General features: G+C 38.8%; 1 protein-coding gene across 1 annotated transcript in view; it reads left to right on the top strand.

The window, feature by feature from the left end:
• The window catches only part of LOC117304051 (membrane-associated guanylate kinase, WW and PDZ domain-containing protein 1-like), a 77,418-nt gene that overhangs the window by 51,717 nt on the left and 7,472 nt on the right, over positions 1-18,229 (top strand). Inside the window, exons 12-21 of the mRNA XM_033788537.1 lie at positions 2,565-2,614; positions 9,256-9,355; positions 12,325-13,038; positions 13,261-13,427; positions 14,914-15,115; positions 15,407-15,592; positions 15,977-16,141; positions 16,459-16,487; positions 16,771-16,901; positions 17,605-18,058. Coding sequence (XP_033644428.1) covers positions 2,565-2,614; positions 9,256-9,355; positions 12,325-13,038; positions 13,261-13,427; positions 14,914-15,115; positions 15,407-15,592; positions 15,977-16,141; positions 16,459-16,487; positions 16,771-16,901; positions 17,605-18,058 — 2,198 coding nt within the window. The remainder of the gene's footprint in view (positions 1-2,564; positions 2,615-9,255; positions 9,356-12,324; positions 13,039-13,260; positions 13,428-14,913; positions 15,116-15,406; positions 15,593-15,976; positions 16,142-16,458; positions 16,488-16,770; positions 16,902-17,604; positions 18,059-18,229) is intronic.

The raw sequence follows: 18,229 nt of genomic DNA, 5'->3' as shown, positions 1-18,229 counted from the left end.
AAGAAAGAAACTCGAGTTTTGTCCAAGTCTTGGTCTCGTTCAGTGTAGTCTTGTTGCGCAAGCATGATGGTGCAAGACTCTCTCGGTTTGAACTGTCACATTTTTCCTGGTTAGAAAGCGCTATCATCCACAAATCGTTCTCAAAACATGCTGCCCACCACCCCATAAGAAGTGTTGTGGGAGCAGTTTCATGGATGATATTGCCCTATCACAGAGAAAAATGTGACAAATCAAATCAAGATGTTTTTAAACCCTCCTCTTGCCAATGTTTTTTAATGGTTCACTTTTATTTCTAAGATGTTCCCCTTTGATAGCTTATTTTATGTCCTATTTATATACCTAAAGGCATTGCCCCCTTGGATAGTGATTTGGTTCGCTTTTGGGCATCTGTTTGGGCTTCTGTTTGCTTGTTCTGTTTGTTTTCCTAATGTTTTTAAATCCTACAACTTTCTGTTTTTGTTGCTGTGTGTTTTTGGTGTTTTAAAGCCTGAAAGAATAAATAAATAAATAAATAAATAAATAAATAAATGAGTAGGTAAAGTGTTGATCATGACCCACCCTTGTGGCCTTCATGTTCCTGAATTAATAACCAATGACTCTGCTTGATATTTGGCCATGGAGGTCCATAACATCGCAGGCATGTAATCAATTGGACGACCTTTAAAATAATTTACTTGGGCTGCTGTTAATCATTCCTTTGGGTTGAATCATCCCATTTTTGTTTCTCACTCCTGTCAACGAAAAAGGAAACAAGAGTTATAAGTTGCTATCAATCATGCAAAATGTTTATAGAATGCATTTAGTGACTACTGACAACCGAAAAAGATGTTTCTCTGTAAGGACACAGTTTGAAGTGTAGTTTATTTACACCAAGGTTTCATTGATTTTATTGAGGCATAGGCAAACAGTAGCTGAGAATGCATCTAAAACTAAACACTTGTCCGATTCATTTGATATTAAAGGCAGTGGAGACTATTGGTAATTAAAGGCAGTGGAGACTATTGATAATAACTCAAAATAAATATTGGCATAAAACCTTACTTGGTGACCAATAATGGGAGAGGTTGATGGTTTAAAACATTGTGAGAAACGGCTCCCTCTGAAGTGACATTGTTTTCGAGAAAGAAGTAATTTTCCACGAATTTGATTTCAAGACCTCAGATTTAGAATTTGAGGGCCTCGTTCAACCATTAAACGTACACAACTTCGTGTGACAAGGGTTTTTTTTCTTTCATTATTATCTCACAACTTCGATGACCGATTGAGCTCAAATTTTCACAGGTTTGTTATTTTATGCATATGTTGAGATACACCAAGTGAGAAGACTGGTCTTTGACAATTACCAATAGTGTCCAGTGTCTTTAAAAATAAAATAAAAATAAGATTCTAATATTTATATAGCACAAGTGCTGGGACTCGAACCCTTACTCTGCTGATCAGATACACTAGAGCTTGAGTTCGGTGCTCTTGACTGCTCGGCCACCACATGACACATGCTATTATTTGAATAATGAACTGGCTCCTCAGTTTCATGAATCTCAACTTGTCAAATCATAAAATGAACCAAAACTGCAAAATAGCTACAGGCCTACAACTTACAAGGAAATGGAACATGTCTCTCTGGGATGTAATCCCAAAGGATGGGCCCTATCATTTTGCTAGTGTTGTAGCAGATAGTATTAATCTTTCTGATGCATTGCTCTATAAAAAAAATCATGTAACCAGTTTGGATTTCAAGTAATAAAGTACAAGTGAAACCGACTTGGTAAATAACAAAATTGGTTTGAACAAAGAAGTATTGTTTTGACTACTTAACTTGTAGAGTTGGTTTTGATTTACGTTTTGATGAAGATGATGGTTGTAATATGAGAAACGGGATGTTTTATCTAATTGTAACTTTAGTGTTCTTCCTGTTCCCTTGGGGAGGGGGAGTGGCATTGGACATACTACATTTTCCCTGCTCAAAATCAGAGAGACTTTAAAGATAATATTTTTAAAAATTGATCAGCATTTCAATCCCGACATTTTTCATATTCAGATAAAGAGTGTAATAAAACACCACAGAACCGGACGCAACTCTTATCAAACTGCTCCAGAGATAAGTTTCAAGTAACAAACAAGATTTTATACCATCGCGGCCTAAACATGTTGTTGTCAGAGTGTGCCAGTACATTATTTACACCACTACAGAGTCACTCCGAAGCAAGGTCTTCTATTCCTTGAGACACAGAGCTCTGACACCAGAGATGGTTTTCCAATCACCGTAAAGCCCTTGATCCCACATCACAACCAGTGGGGACCCCTGTAGGGCACCCAGATCCCAGTCACTACTCACCCCCTTTACATGTTCCCCTTTTGGTCGTCGCCCACAGGGTACAAACAACCCACTCTCTGAATGGCCTCAACATTTAACCCCATCTTGACTGCTAAGGGTTGCCTCCAACGACCTCGCTATGCAGTGAGTTGATACCTGGTCTTATTATAACTTCTAAATCAAATTAGAAGCTGGAGGATCTGACATACTATTATGGCTAATATTAAATTGGATCCTAAATTCTTGGCAGGAATGTTGAAGCCAGTGCGCAGCCTGAGCAAGATCAAGCAAGTCAAGACGGTGAGTACCTTTTTCTTCTCTAGGTGTTAGAAGAAGTGGGTTTTGCGTGGAATAAGACCATTTAAAAAAAAACAGCCCAACCACATTTAGAAACAGCTGGTTTACAAATTAAATCAGTATTGCAGATAGTTGATAAAAACAAACAAAAAACCAACTGTTTTAGCTCAAGTTTGTTGGACATAATTCATCAATGGTCATGGGTCAGAACTTGTTGTCAGTCACGATCAGCAGGCATGATACTTTTTCCTTCTTTATTCTGGTTTCCGATGTTGTCACTCTCAGAAAAATTCGTAGAATATTCGATTAAATCAGAAAACTTTATAAAACCCTTTACCATGTTGGACACCCTATAAAATATTCCAACTTTTTACCAAGGACCAAATTCATGCCTGCATTAGTATTTCTGGAATTTTTATTTTGTTTTCTTCCTGTAACAAGTTACATTTGAACACTCATAAAGGTAGGGTCATAGATTGGCAAATATTTCAAAAATGAGTGACATCAATACTTCAAAAATGAATGACAGAAAAAACTTACTTGGTGAGAAGCAATGCATCTGGTGATAGTATAAACTATTTCGAGGAAGGATTTCCTTGGAGTTAGTGTGGTTTCAATAATTTTTGATACCTGAATTTTTTTTTTTTTTTTTGGGGGGGGGATTTCGGAGGGTTGGTGCCCGTTTGCAAGGCTGCGGTGGTTCGATAAATATTCCACCGCAAAACATTTGCATCTGAGAATGATTTATGCATGGTTATTGCTGTACAAGAAAGTCAGGGTATTTCATTCCAAAGGTAAAGAGTCTGTTGAAGTTTTTTTTTTTTTTTTTTTTTTTGCGGGGGGGGGGGGGGGGGGGGGAATACCCTCTGCTACATGGCATGGTACAATACAAAATAATCTGGGTCACCCTTGGAGTTATTCTGTAATTGCTTTTCAGAGAGGTTGGTTTAGGAAGAAATCAAAATTGAATCACCCACATAATCAGTGACATTTCAATTTCAGCACCTCCCAACTTGATCATAAAATGTTTTTATTTGTTCAGTCTAGACAAAAAAGCCATCAAGGTATGGTCTCTTCAAGGTAACTAGGCTCTCTGAGGCTGTTGCCTTAAAGGGTATATGTACTTTTTACTATAAAAAAACACAATGTCCACAGATTTACATTAAACTTACACAGTTTGAAGATTATGATAGTAGAAAGCTTCCCTTGAAATTGTACTTACTGAGGTGCTGTAGTTTTTGAGAAATGAGTAAAAGTAATAATTTTCGTCTCAGTTTTAGCATATAAAAACGTATTAATCAGTTATGCTATGGTTTGGTATAATATCATAACTGGTTAAGGGGATTTTACATGCTAAAATAGTTTTGGTCTCATGAGACCAAAATTTTTTTGTGACTTGTTTTACTCATTTCTCAAAAACTACACAACCTTAGTACGTAATATTTGAAGGGAAGCTTTCCCATATCATTATCTTCAAACCCTGTAAGTTTAATGTAAATCTGTGGAAATTTTGAAAAAGTACCTGAATCCTTCAAAGGCACTGGATACTATTTCAATGAATTGTTGACGTGAAAACTTACTTGGTACCAAGCAATGGAGAGCTGTTGATAGGGCCAAACAAAATAATATGTGTGTTTCCTATTACACTGGCCAAAAAATTAGGGACAGTAGGGACGAAAACACATTTTATTTTGTTGAATTACTTCATTGCTTCAAAACTTAGGGTAGGAACGAATGTTAAAAATATTTTTGCCTGTGCATGTAAATTTCACTGATGTCCAAGTTCGACTCGAAAATCTCTAAAAATGACACAGAATATAAGCCCCAAAAAGCAACCGTTCCGAGGTCTGCAAATTTCACGCAGCACAAAAGCAGATTTCACGCCTGTAGTCGTTGTTACTTTGCATGCAACAATAAATACAAGAAACATTGAACGCTTGAGGTCGTTTTGGAACAATGCAATAGCGTGAGATTAAATGCCCTCTATTGGTATAAAGTACGCGAACCAGCAATAAACGCATTAAGACAAGACTCAACGTGTCACGTGGGAATTTTAGCGTATTTCCAGGCAGTGCAAATGCGAGAGCGCAGCGCAACCTCGAGATTGAGCAGCGCAGATTGAACAGATTGCTCGCTCTATGAACTCGCACGTGTACAATGCAGCAGCAGCGACCGATCCCATACATTACTACACACATGCTACGTCCGTCCGTCGTTGCAATACTATCAACCATGGATCAAGGACGTTTTTTCTCGTAAGAAAATGTTTATTTTCTAATGCTCTATATCAAATGTGAAAACATTTTAGGAAAAAAAAAGGAATCATTAAATATAAAAACCTTAAAATCATGCGGTATTTTGTCACACGGGAGTGGGATCGGGGTTGTTTTATTTTATTTTGTCTGTAAATGTATAAAATTCCATAGGGTCGGCTTGTTTTTCTAGGGACGGTCGGGTAACCAGAAACACACATATAATTTTGTTTGGCCCAGTATAAAACGTTGTGAGAAATGGCTCCCTCTGAAGTAGCGTAGTTTTCAAGAAAGAACTAATTTTCCTCTCAAATATTTGAATTTGTCTTTAAAGGTTTGGGTACTTTTTGTCGGACACTAAACACAATGTCCACAGATTTATGTATACATTTAACTTTACACGGTTTGAAGGTATTAATGATGGTAAAATTACTTGCTGAGGTGCTGTAGTTTTTTTTAGAAATGAGTAAAACGATGACACAAAAATAACTTTCATCTCGGTGAGACAAAAAATGTTTCAGCATACAGAGATGTACCAGTACTAGTATGTTAATAGTACTGGTAAAAACGTTGCACAGGTTTTTTTTCTTCGGCTCCTGACATGCCTGAGATGTTTTCTATTATCATTTCCTTCAAACCGTGTAAGTTTAATGTAAGTAAATCTGTGAACATTGTGTTTATATCCTATAAAAAGCACCCAAACCCTTAAGCCAAATCTAGGCAAGGTTAACAAGTATACTTGTTATACCTCTCTACAAATTGTGAAGTTTGATTGGTCGAGAACCAATCACATGCCGTGCAACAAATACGCATGTATCATGGCTATAGATGTGTGCTACGGTAATGCACAGCGCGCCGGGTAACATGAAAAGTGATATACACCGGTGTACATCACCTTGATGGTTCCCACCGTTGGTCAATTTCCAGCACTGTACGAAACGTGCAGGTTCGAGGGAACAGGTGAAGAATTGTTTCTTATTTGAACTGTTCGTCTGCGTATGTAACCATGACTAAACTATGCATTGCTCTGTCATAATAATGTTTAAAGATGACAACAGAACTTCGAGAAGAGGAATAACAATGTTACCAAGGTATAACAAAACAATTGTTGCACGCTGTGACTGGGGTCCATGGGTTTTGTACACCCTCGGTGGCAAATGGCACCCTTCCCCTCGGGTGTACAAAAAGCCATGGATGCCGTCACAGCGTGCAACAACTGTACATGTATAATGTAGCTCTGCTTGATTCTTGAACTGCTTTTCTTGTATTCTTTGATTGAAATGACCATATAAGGCTATATGCCTATACATTACAGGCCTGGAATTTAATCTTTTGGAGGTTTGTGCCATTTTCATTTTGAGAAGGGCACCACCATGGGGTTATCTGAAAGCAAAGTCTACGGGAAAGTTCTGAAGGGGCACCAAGGTCAATACCAAGGGGCAACAGAGGCCATGGCCTCCGTGTAATAACCGGATCAACCACATTTCCTGATTGCAGAATTGCAGCAATAAGTTGAACTTTTTGAGTAATAGTTGCCCAAGTAACTAACTACTCAACACCGTAAAACAAATAATTCGCTACATGTAGGCTACTATTCAGCAAAGAGAAGGTTTATTGCCTTCACTAATTGAGAGAATCTCAAACAATGATATATTTTTTTATTTTTGGAACTAACTATGTCATTGGATTTGTACTCAATTACAACAATTGAGCAACACCTGTCAAAGATCGGGAAATAAGGTCAATTCTCTCATCATAATTCTTGTCTAGAGAAAATTGGTGGAGTTATCCAAAGAAAGTGTCTCAGTTGTAAATTGAACACCAAGGCTGGAATTCAATGTGACACTTGAAGATTAACTCAGCATGGTAGCATAGGTATGGGGCTGTCAAGTCTACTGTCTGAAGCAATCAAAGCATCCAGCCTGTAGTATAGCTGTTTTATAGACAAGAAAGTTATAAAGGCAGTGGATACTATTGGTAATTACTCAAAATATTTGTTTGGCTAAAAGCTTACTTTGTAATGAGCAATGTAGAGCTGTTGATAAAATAAAACATTGTGAGAAATGGCTCCCTCTGAAGTAATGTAGTTTTCGAGAACAAGTAATTTTCAACGAATTTGATTTCAAGACCTCAGAATTAGATTTTGAGGTCCCGAAATGAAGCATCTGAAAGCACACAACTTCATGTGACAAGGGTGTTTTTTCCTACATTATTATCCCGCAACTTGGACTACCAATTATTTTGTGCATATATGTATGTTGAGATACACCAAGTGAGAAGACTGGTCTTTCACGATAACCAAAGGTGTCCAATGCTTTTAAGGTTGCATGAAGTAATTCAACAATGATAAGTAGTTCATTAAAAAGTAACAAATTAATTATTGTCTAGATCCTGCCATTATCTCTAGTCCAACAGCCAAACCAATGTTACATGAATTTGTCAGCATTCTGCATTCTTTCAGAATAAACATTCTTCAAAAATACAGTCTTTCGACAAAATTTGGACCAGGCATACTAGTTGTAAACAGTAGTTTATAAAAGTTAAATAAATTGTTCTCTCTCTTGAAAAAAAAACAAAAAAAAAACAAAAACCAAACAATTCTTGGGAAGGATAATATTTGGATATATAAGACTTTTGTAGGTCACAAAAATGGAGCACCCACCGTAGTCTTATAATAACAGAATGACCCAGAAACTAGTAATTTTATTTGAGCTCACAGAATAGCAGCGTCTTGGTTTAATGTATACCCAGCTGCTGAAAAGACATCCCCCTTTACATGGTGATCATGCTGTGAGATCTAAACTGTGTAGCTTTTGAAAAATGCTTTGTGACTTGACATTTTGAGAAGAGCTCTAAAAACCAAACTGGAAGTGGAAGAAAGTTACAGAGTCAATATTTTTTTGATAAAAAAGAAAAGAAGTTGAGCCCTAATTTTTTTTCTCCAGTTTTCCTCATAGAGAAGAGCTCCCTAACAGATAAAAATTGCAATTTCCCTTCAAGAGCAAGTTCAAAGCCTGCCATTAAGTCACATACACATAGTGGATGGACTACACGCAAAAGTAATAATGACCTCCGTTGCCCCATGTCGTGGCCTTGGTGCCCCTTCAAAAGTTTGTTGTTTGTTTGTTTGTTTAGATGATCTTCCCGTCAAGGGAACTCGGCAAACTCCCACCAGGGGTTATAAATGCCAAGCTGGCAACAGCCAATCTCTCTCATACAAACATTGGTTTAACGTCTATGATTATGAACTGCACAAATCAAGAAATTGTGATTCAGTAACTAGACGACAATATTTATTCTATTCATTGTGAAATCAGCAGTTAGCTGGGGAATTCGAACCCACAACCTTGTGATTGCAAGTCCTGCAGTCTAACCACTTGACCACAGTGACTTAGGTTCCCCTCAGACTTTAACATTTTCCAATAAAAGTGCCCTTTGCAAAATGAAAATGGCCCTTGTTAAGATGAATTTCCAGGCCTGATTCTTGTAGAGAATAACTGAGTCATACAAAATATCTGTCTGATCGAATCGTGTTTGTTTGCCTGGCCTGCCATCAGTTAATGGGGTTCGGATCAAAGATCACCAGTGGCATCCAGTAGTATCTCAAGCCTACCCACGCAACTCCAACCTGAAACTCAATCCCAACCCTCTCATAAATCCAAACCAGTGTTTATCTCTCCGTCTTTAGCTCTATTTTCTCCCAGTGTTTTTGTTTATCTGATGGATTCTTCTCACTTCTTGGGGAAGGAAACTCTTTGTTCCAATTGCCAGTTCGTGGCCTGTCAGTATTTTTGTTTATCTCAGCGGGGGTAACACAACTCCTTGGCAGGATTAAAAAAGTACATGATAAACATTATCCACAAAGAACGCTTGGACTGATATCAGCTGAACTTTTAGATTCCTTTGTGTTAGGGTCAGACATTGACGCCTTATTTTACAGCACACTTGCCAGCAATTTTTGATAACGCTGTTCTTCTCCGTTATGTGTTGGTATGGGATGGATCAATTTTAACACCAGTTAAAGGTAGGGTGTGGCCTAGGGTGTGGTCATTTATAGATTGGTTTTTGTCAACTTGATGCTTTTTTTATAGGCAAAATTTTGAAGAATATTACTATTCAAGTCAAGTGTAAATGTTTCACCTGAACACAGTGTCTACTTGCTGAGAAAACAGCAAAAAACTGTCGTAGTATATTTCACATGAACGTCAAATCCATCCACATGTGTAGCGAGGTGACAGCGGGTGGGAGGTGACAGCGGGTGCAAACCGCATCTCTGGTCTCAGCATTCGCGAACGGACATCAACACTCAGAAGTCCGAGAAAGGATTCATGTTCTTTGATCTTCTCAAGATAATGACTATTTGTTTCCTCTTTGTTGTTTCTTTATGCACAGCCCAAGACGCCAGAACCAAGGGATAAGATTGAGGACCCAGTACGAGACTATCGAACCTCGGACAGGAACCATCGGCCGTTGAGTAACGGACCTCAGAAAGGTATGTGCATGTACCTCTTCAAGTACTTTGGTACCGTGTGAATACCTGTTTGCAATGTGTGTTGAACATGTCATATTGTTCCACTATACAGCCGTGTTCCCTTCTTTGGGTGGTGAATTATCTGAGCACCAGTGTGAACAGCCCGCAGGTACCGGAATTATCGTTGCGGTACCCGCTGCTTACATGTGGGATTCGAACTGCCTCTAGCTGACGGGCTAGCTGAGTGGTCTAGTGGTAAGACATCTGCTCTAGCAATGCAATGGTCGTGGGTTTGAATTTCACCTGACTTATTTGTCTCTGCTAAGCACCAAAGTTGTAAGTAAAGACGTCTGCAGCTTTATGAAATTTGGCCTAGAACATGAGCCTGAACTGCTCAGCCGTGAGACCAAATTGGCCATGAGACTGCTGTTTAAGTTAATTTACTTCCAGTTTGACACATGAAATAGCTATCTGCCCTTTCCAGTAAACCAATCTGTTCTATAAGGCTACAAAAGTTAAATAACTTCCAGTTTGAAACATAAAATAGCCGCCTGCCCTTTCCAGCAAACCAATCTGTTTTGTAAGGAAAGAAACTATTTTTAACAGGCGTTTATTTTGATATGCACCATATGATGATGGGCTTACAGTGACCTCAATTGCCAATGTAAACAGTCTCTGAAGACCTTTCTTGATACCACTGATATATAATATTTCTTTTTCTCTGCTAAATAATAAAAACTTGCGGGTATGTACATTGTAAACCATGATGTAATTAATTCTCCTTCGAGGGAGTTTTGGCTCTGAAAAGAACCGGTTTGGTCTCAGCGTTTTGAACAGTATACTCTGCTCATCTTCAGTTTGCTCTGATCGTCTTCCTCATCTTCAGTATACTCTGCTTCTTCTCCTGAAGATGAGCAGAGTATACTGTTTGAGACATCAAGACAAAACCGACTCTTTTCAGAGCCAACAGTCACTCAAAATAGAATTATTATTTGGTTATACCCGCCCACAAATTGACTATTAGTGGATAGTTTATTCTTATCCTTCACACCATCACTTTGTTCTCTGCTGTTTCAGTTGAAGTAATTTTCTTCCTTTTTTCTTTTTAAATCGACATTGTCTGATAAATAAATGAACAAAGAAATGAAAGTGACAATTAAATTTCATTTTTCAAATGCTGATCTTAATAATAATAATCTGAGACGTTTAGATAGCTTATAAAAGCAGGAGCCTCTATGCGCAACAGAAAACAATGAAATAACACATATAAAGCTTTTTTGGTTACAAAAATATTGATTCAAACAAATGAGTCTTTAAAAGTACCTTAAAAATTAGGAGGGTCAGCTTGGCGAATATGAAGAGGTAAGAAGTCATTATATAACAAAAGTCCAATGAAAGGCACTTTGACCATAGAATTTTGTGGAAAGAAAAAGTACTTTGCGTCTCTAAATAACAATGGTTATGATTAATTCCTCCCAAATGTTCCCCCTATCTATTCCACTGTCTGATCTAGCAAAATTCACTCATAGTGAAGGGAAATAAAACCATTCAGCTAAAAACTGGCTGTGCAGTGTTCAGAGTACCGTAAACATAACATCTGAGATAATGAATCATGGATGCTTATTGTGAGCCTTCTCTGCCAGATTGGAAAATATTTTGAGGACCTCCATACATCACAGGCAAAACAAAAAGGTTAAACAAATGTCAGCATGGTAGTAACAGCAACTCTGAGAAACTTCTCAGTATGGAACTAGGGCCAAATATAAAACCAACATGTTTGGCGTCCCCGCCAGCTTCTGTTTTATAAGTTGCCTTCTTTTTAATTTTGTTTTCTCTTTGAAAAGAAAAAAAAAGAAAAAGGGATAGATTTTTTATTGCCTAATCCATGACCATACTAGTGTCTCCTAAATAATGAGAAACAAAAAAGAGATTCTGGTTTCAAGTTTGGAATCTGTAAAAGAAATATTCGCTTAATCGTTATGAAACTAAAGTCTAAGAGATGTCAAATTTGCATCGGGGATAAAGAATATAATTTTGTTTTACCCTTACGCCAATGTGTGTTAGCGCTGTATACTCAGTACTTTCCCAAGTCCTGTGAAAAAAATCCATAGGCATATTACTGGAGTGGGATTCGAAACTAAAGTCATTAAATTTGTTATTTCAGTAAGTGTAGTAAAACCATGGCGGTAGAAATATTTTTGGGTCTAGATTAAGGGAGAACCAGAAGAATAGAGGAGTCTGTTGTGTTACACACTTGTGTACCCCCAAAAAGTTCATGTTTGTTTCCTAAAAACACAAGATAACATTCTTGGCATTATGTGCGCCATAGTTTGGCAATCTGAATGTGCTCCTGAGACCCGAGATGTTGAGGCTCAGCGTTAAAAGGTTTTGACTGACCCCCGAGGTCATCGTCCAGGTTGGCAGCTACTCAGGGGTCATTCTGGGGGTTAATCACTAGAAAGGATTGGAAGCTCCTTTGGGGATCAGACAACTCCATGTACAATCACTTGAACATAAATAATGAAAGGCAAGTCACCACAAATACATGTAGGCCTACAATGTACTTCTAGTAAGAATAAACTACAAATAATGTTAAACTTGCAGGGTACAACCATGTAATAATTCTCTTCAGTAATTCTCTGAAAAGAGCCGGTTTGGTCTTGACGTTTTGATTCGAACGGTATACGCTGCTCATCTTCACGGGGGAAAAAAGGAGAAAGAAAGCAACACCTTGTCTTTACAACATACAGTGAATTGGGAAATTTAGGCTGCTGGAAAACTCTGTGTGATGTTTATGGGTCAAATTTAGATGTCACCAGCAAGCCATTTCCCCCAAATTTGTACATTTACATGTAGATTTAAACTTTCTAAAATTGTCCTAGCATCTTTAAAACCCCTAAAACTCCAAAACAAATGCGGAACCAGTACTGTGACTTGTGTAGTTACACATTTTTTTAAAGGAAAATTTTGTTTATCTTATTTACTTACAGGAGAGGATTATTCTAGTGATGAATACGACTCCCATGACAATATGAGACATCCTAAACATGGACGGGGAATCCGAAGCCCTAGGACTGTGAAACGCGAACAGGAACATAATGATGAGCGCACCCGTGCGCAGCACGACCGAGACGGAAGGGGTGATCGCTACCACAGGGATCCTGAGAAAGTAGCCAATAACAATTCAGTCAATCACGGACGTTATAACGATCACGGCCCAAACCATGACCTCGACAGAGATGGTGACAGGAGGCCGAACGATCACGGAAATCGAAGAGGTGACCCGAGGAGACCGCCCCACGATGACCGTAAGCCTGTGGATCACGATCGTCGATCAGTTGACCCTAGAAGGCCAAACAAAGAGACGGATCGGCCAAGTGTGGACTACGAGACCAGAAGCCTTGAGCGCAAACGCAGACCACGCAGTCCCGAGCGTGAGAGGGCGGGCTCCAGGCCCGAACGAGCCAGGACGCCAAAATTTGACTTTGATCCCAGGGACAGTCGGCTTCCCCCGAGGTCGCCAAAGGCAGAGAGGCGGAGCCCACCAGCAATCGAGAACGGGACACGGTCTCTAAGGCGGGACCCACGAGGTCATCATGATGATAGTAGAGGTCAAGATAGCCGAAGGTCAAGACCAGGAGGTGAAAATACTGGACCAAGAAGCAGGACCCCTAAGCCACACCTTAATTCTTCGCCAGTTAATAGTAAGTTTTGGTCAAACTCTTGAGGCCTATCAACAAAATATTTATGTTTCTTGTAAACTGATCGATCGTTCGCAAACCTGCCAACTTCCAAAATTTGTGTCATTTATTTGAAAAGTGATTTTTTGTTAGTTTTCCTGACCGACTGCATGTTCCACTAATATACGCGCTATATAAGAAGCCACTATTACTATTCTTATATGATATATTTCTCATCATGCGCAGGATCTAACGGTGTTAACGACCAAAGACCGCCCTCTAGAGCCAAGCAGGTACCCAGGTCATCTTCAAGCAGCGAGGAAGGCAACTACATTGAGACGACGGTGTTCCTCAAGAAGCTGGACAATGGATTCGGTTTCCGGATTGTGGGAGGAATCGAAGAAGGATCTCAGGTCAGTTTAAAACAAAAATATTCCTTTTGGTTTTTTAACCGATCGATTGTTTTAATCATATTGAATGTGAAAAATTCATTTTAAAAGATTGATGTGTTTTTGAGATAGCCGGTATTTAAAACCAAGGGTTTGGAATAATTATTTCCGACTCTGACAATCTGAGAACGATCCAATAGAAAGTCTAAAACCCATTTACAAAGATTAACATTTAACCCTAGAAGAGTCAACTTGTCATATAATTTAAAAGGCGAAAAACATGTTAAGGGCCGAGCTGTAATCAATAAATAAAAGTCTGGCATAATTAGGCATTTTTTGATCCAGAAACCGAAAATCCAGAGCGAATATGTCCACGTAGGAAGAATAGTTTGTAGTATGAATACATACAAAGATGTTAGTGACAGTAACGCTTCTCAGATTCAATTTTGGGGGCTGCAAGTCTTATATCATTTTACATCACCACATTACTTGGCAAGTGAAATGTTTCTCAAAACGCTTTACATGTATATTATCGAAAGCTGCTGTAGGATTTAAAACGTCAGTTTTTATCGCCATTAATTTTAAGAGTGATTACCAAACTTACACCTTCCCTTTCAAAGCAGTAAAATGTTTTGCTTTTTGTTACATTTTGAAAGAAGATTGTTTTTTAAAGGAAAGTAAAGCCAGTGTGCGGACAATGGAATGAAATTTCAATGGTGAACCTTTGGATACCATTTCAAACATGTTATTCGCAGTTGTCGAGATTAATAATGTGGTGGCATTACTTACTGATAGAAATCTTGCTGGTGCCCTGTTTGGTATCGGATTACTACTGGCTGGATACAGCGTTTGCCTAGTGAAAAAATAAAATAAAACATTGATTTGTGAACTGATAAACTCTTAATATAAAGAAAAATTGCCATCGATCCCTGAATTTGGATACATCCAGAATGGCTGTAGACAGGTTGGCATCTTCATGTCTATAGTTTAAGGTTACATTTAGAAGCATCATGTAGAATAAATGCTGTTTACTTAAAGACAGTTGCGATGTAAAGTTTTTGTTTCTTGAAGGAAATTCCTATATCATCGCTCGGTGCAAAAAACATTGTTACTTGATTTTGCAAAATATTATTCTATCTTGCACAACAATTCTTGAGGCAATCTTGTGTACATCCAGGCTATTTAAAGCGAGATACAACATTTTGACAGTTTTAATTTCAAGTGTAATGTTAGTGCTATTTTAGGAGATCTGCATTTGTGCACTGTGGGAGATTGCCAACATAGGGCTCCAATGTAGATAGCTCAGTTTATACAGCGCTGGCACGTTAATTCTGAGGTCATTGGTTCAAGTCCAACTCTAGTAAATTTTTACTTTGTTAAACCCCAAGTCATTTAAAGTTTTGCCAGGCAGTTTCCCCAGGCAGTTTCCCCTTGAGGTGTATAGCTTTTGCACTGACACAATGATATAAACCTTTTGACTTAAAATCTACTTTCTTCTCTGGATTAATAGGTGGCCATCGGAGCAATCATCCTACAGGGTGCGGCTGATTTAGATGGCCGTCTGGCTACTGGTGATGAGCTGCTGTACGTTGATGGCCAGTCGGTACTTGGCTCCTCCCATAAGACTGTGGTCACTCTCATGGTGACTGCAGCCAAGTCTGGCCGAGTCTCGCTGGGAATAAGGAGAAAGGTTTCTCTAGCTAATGTACCAGGTAAAATGATATGGAGGAAACATATGTAATTCAAAATCAAATTAAAGAAATGCTACAAATGACAAGTTTTTCAAAGTGATGCATTTTCAAGTGAGGTTTATATTGGGGTGATTCTGAGACGCATTGATGGTTTGACAACTCAACTTCAATCAGTATGCTCTGATTGTCTTCAGGAGGAATGGCATTGATTTGTCAAAGCGTTGGTTGTTCTAGAAGAGATTTATCACATTGTGTATACGCAAACCTCAATTAATTGTAGCACTCAAACAAAAGGTTTTTTTTTTTTTTAAGTTGACAAGAATCTTGCTGAGAGACGGCCCCCATCACAGCTCCAACACCAACCCCCACAGAGTCCCGTCAGTCCAACCAGACCCAACGGCAGCAGCTTCCCGTACGATGTGACCATCAATCGACGACCCAACGAGGGCTTTGGATTGGTTATCTTGTCCTCCACACTGACCTCTGGTTCCAAGATTGGTAAGTAATAAAATCAAGTGATGACATCGATGAGGGAGGATGGATATGTCAGAGAAAACTTGAAGAGAAAATGTTTGCGTTTTTGTTTTGTTTTTACAGAACATTGTTTGAAATGAGGAACTCCATTAAGTGTTTTTCTAAGATCAAGTAATCAACCATAAAGAAAACTGACTGTTTGCATTTTACCCATTTTGGGGGGCTTGGACAACATGAACTAAGTAAAAAAATTGCTTTAAGTAGTTTCTGTAGTGCATGTAAGATAGAGTCTGATATACGACAGAATCCAAACCATCAAGCCATATTTTACCCCAGCATTTTTCACATTTGCCAAATCTCATCCCTGAAAAATTACCTCGCAAATTTTGACCTGTTTGCCTCCTACAGGTCGTATCATTGAAGGGAGTCCCACGGATCGCTGCGGCAAAGTGAAAGTTGGAGATCGGCTGATAGCTGTCAACAAAGTAGACATCATGTACATGAATCACATTGATATCGTCAATATGATTAAAGATGCTGGGCTTAGCGTTACGCTAACCATAGGGCCACCAGGTAAGCAGATTGTTTAGACTTCTCCAAGTAATTGATGGTTGAGCTTGGTGGCAATAGCTGCAGTTTCTTGAACAATCCTCTCTGTTCTTTAGGGACTTGCCTCCATTTCAGACTCTCCTGCATTTTATTTTATTTTATTAACCTTTTTCTTTCATTGTTGTATTTATTCTGTTAAGTGTACATTTCCTGGTATTTATTTGTTATATGTTATAGAAATATACGTTGTTTGAGTTGACTGTCACTTATTACTATATAAACTTCTGTCACTGTTTGGCCCCCAAAATTGATACCACTTTTGTTTTCATTCTTTTTAACAGAGAACACAGCGGTTGGAAATTCGCCAAAGGTAACTTTTTTTAGCGATTAAATTTTCTTAAAATTTGTAAAAAAAAAACCACTTCCATTAGACATTTTGTGCATTAAAATAACAAGACTCGGATAATAATAATAATAATAATTAAAGTATTTGTAAGGCGGCAAAATCCACCAAATTATGGTGCTCAAGGCGCATGAGAGGGAATCTTCGCATAGTAAAGAAAGAGGAAAAGCAGACAAAGAACAATACTGATAAGCCATATGAAACACAAGTTTAATACAATTCTTGTTGGTTCTTGTTTTTGTTTTCTAAGGTGAATGAGAGCATGACTAACGCCATAGCCATGCCAGCTCACATCAAGACTAGTGATGCCAGTCTAATGCAGAGAGACAGTTTCCGAGATTCACCAGGATCACCGGTCAAACCCTCACCAGACCAGTACAGGTAAGAGCCAAGTGACTGACAGGGTAGCTGGGAAGGAGGTTGTAGGTACTAGAGAAGCAAAGAGTCCCTCTATCATATAACTCTCATCTTACTGAGCCCTCATTGGCTCCCTGCTTACGTTCTTGTAGTAGAGTAAATCAACATTTGTTATCAATGGTTTTTATCTGAATGTGCCTTTGTATTGTTTTTACCTTTTTTTTATACTGTTGTTAGCACTGCTGCCGCTGTGAGGTCCATTCAATTCCATTCTTTGCGTACCTAAATTTGTTTGTTTTAGTCATCAGTATCTATTTTTGACAAAGCTTTTTGGCCATCTTGTGGCCATCTTCGAGACCTCAAGTTCTAAACTTGAGGCGTCAAAATCTAAATCGTGGAAAATTACTTCTTTCTCAACAACTACATCACTTCAGAGGGAGCTGTTTCTCAGAATGTTTTATACTATCAACCTCTCCCCATTACTCGTGATCAAGAAAGGTTTTATGATGATAATTATTTTGAGTAATTACCAATAGTGTCCACTGCCTTTAAGAAAATCCTTCCAAATGAATTAATTTTGATGTGATTTGCCTCTCTTACCAGCTTTTAGGGTACAGACATATTTTCACTAAAAATCTAGATGTACAATGTAGTTATGACCCCTAAATTTATGTTAAAGGTTTCGTTTCACTCCAAATAAATTGTTGATAAATTTCTTGTCAAACAGACAAAATGAATCCCAGCAGCCGGCATCCAACCGGTGGCGCTCTCCTTCCGAGTCCAGCCGAGAAGTGGGTTCATCATCTCGCAGCACCCCTCAGCCCTCCTACGATCCCCACCCCAACCCCACCCCCTACAACAACCAGCAGCAGCATCACCCACGCCCCTACCAGCCGCCGCAGCAGTCCCAGCCGGCCGTGCCTTACAATGACTCAACCAGAGAGAGTTACAATAGGCCCAGGGACTATCCGTCATCATCGACAGACTCGTACAATAATGAGTTGAGACATTCGCAGTATCCACCACACCAGCCTCCAGCACATAAGTCGGCACCACACCAGCCTCCAGCACACCAAGCCCCACCACACAAGGCTCCACCACACCAAGCTCCACAGAATCCACACCCGTCCCATCCACAACCTTACATGAGGCCTCAAGGTCCAAGTGTGCCGAGTCCAGGGGTAAGTGCGATTTATTGATGCAGTTTTACATATTTGTTTATTTTATAAAGACTTTTAACCTTTTACCTCTATCTGTTGTATTGATTTTAGCACTACTTGTTATATATTGTGTTGCTATTTGATCTTTTCATGTATACCAGATGCTGAGGATCTTGGTGTAGGGTGATGTGT

This window comes from Asterias rubens, chromosome 2 (genome assembly GCF_902459465.1).
Source record: "Asterias rubens chromosome 2, eAstRub1.3, whole genome shotgun sequence".
Taxonomy (NCBI): domain Eukaryota; kingdom Metazoa; phylum Echinodermata; class Asteroidea; order Forcipulatida; family Asteriidae; genus Asterias; species Asterias rubens.
Note: the sequence above shows the minus strand (reverse complement) of the source record. Positions and strands in the feature narration are given on the sequence as shown.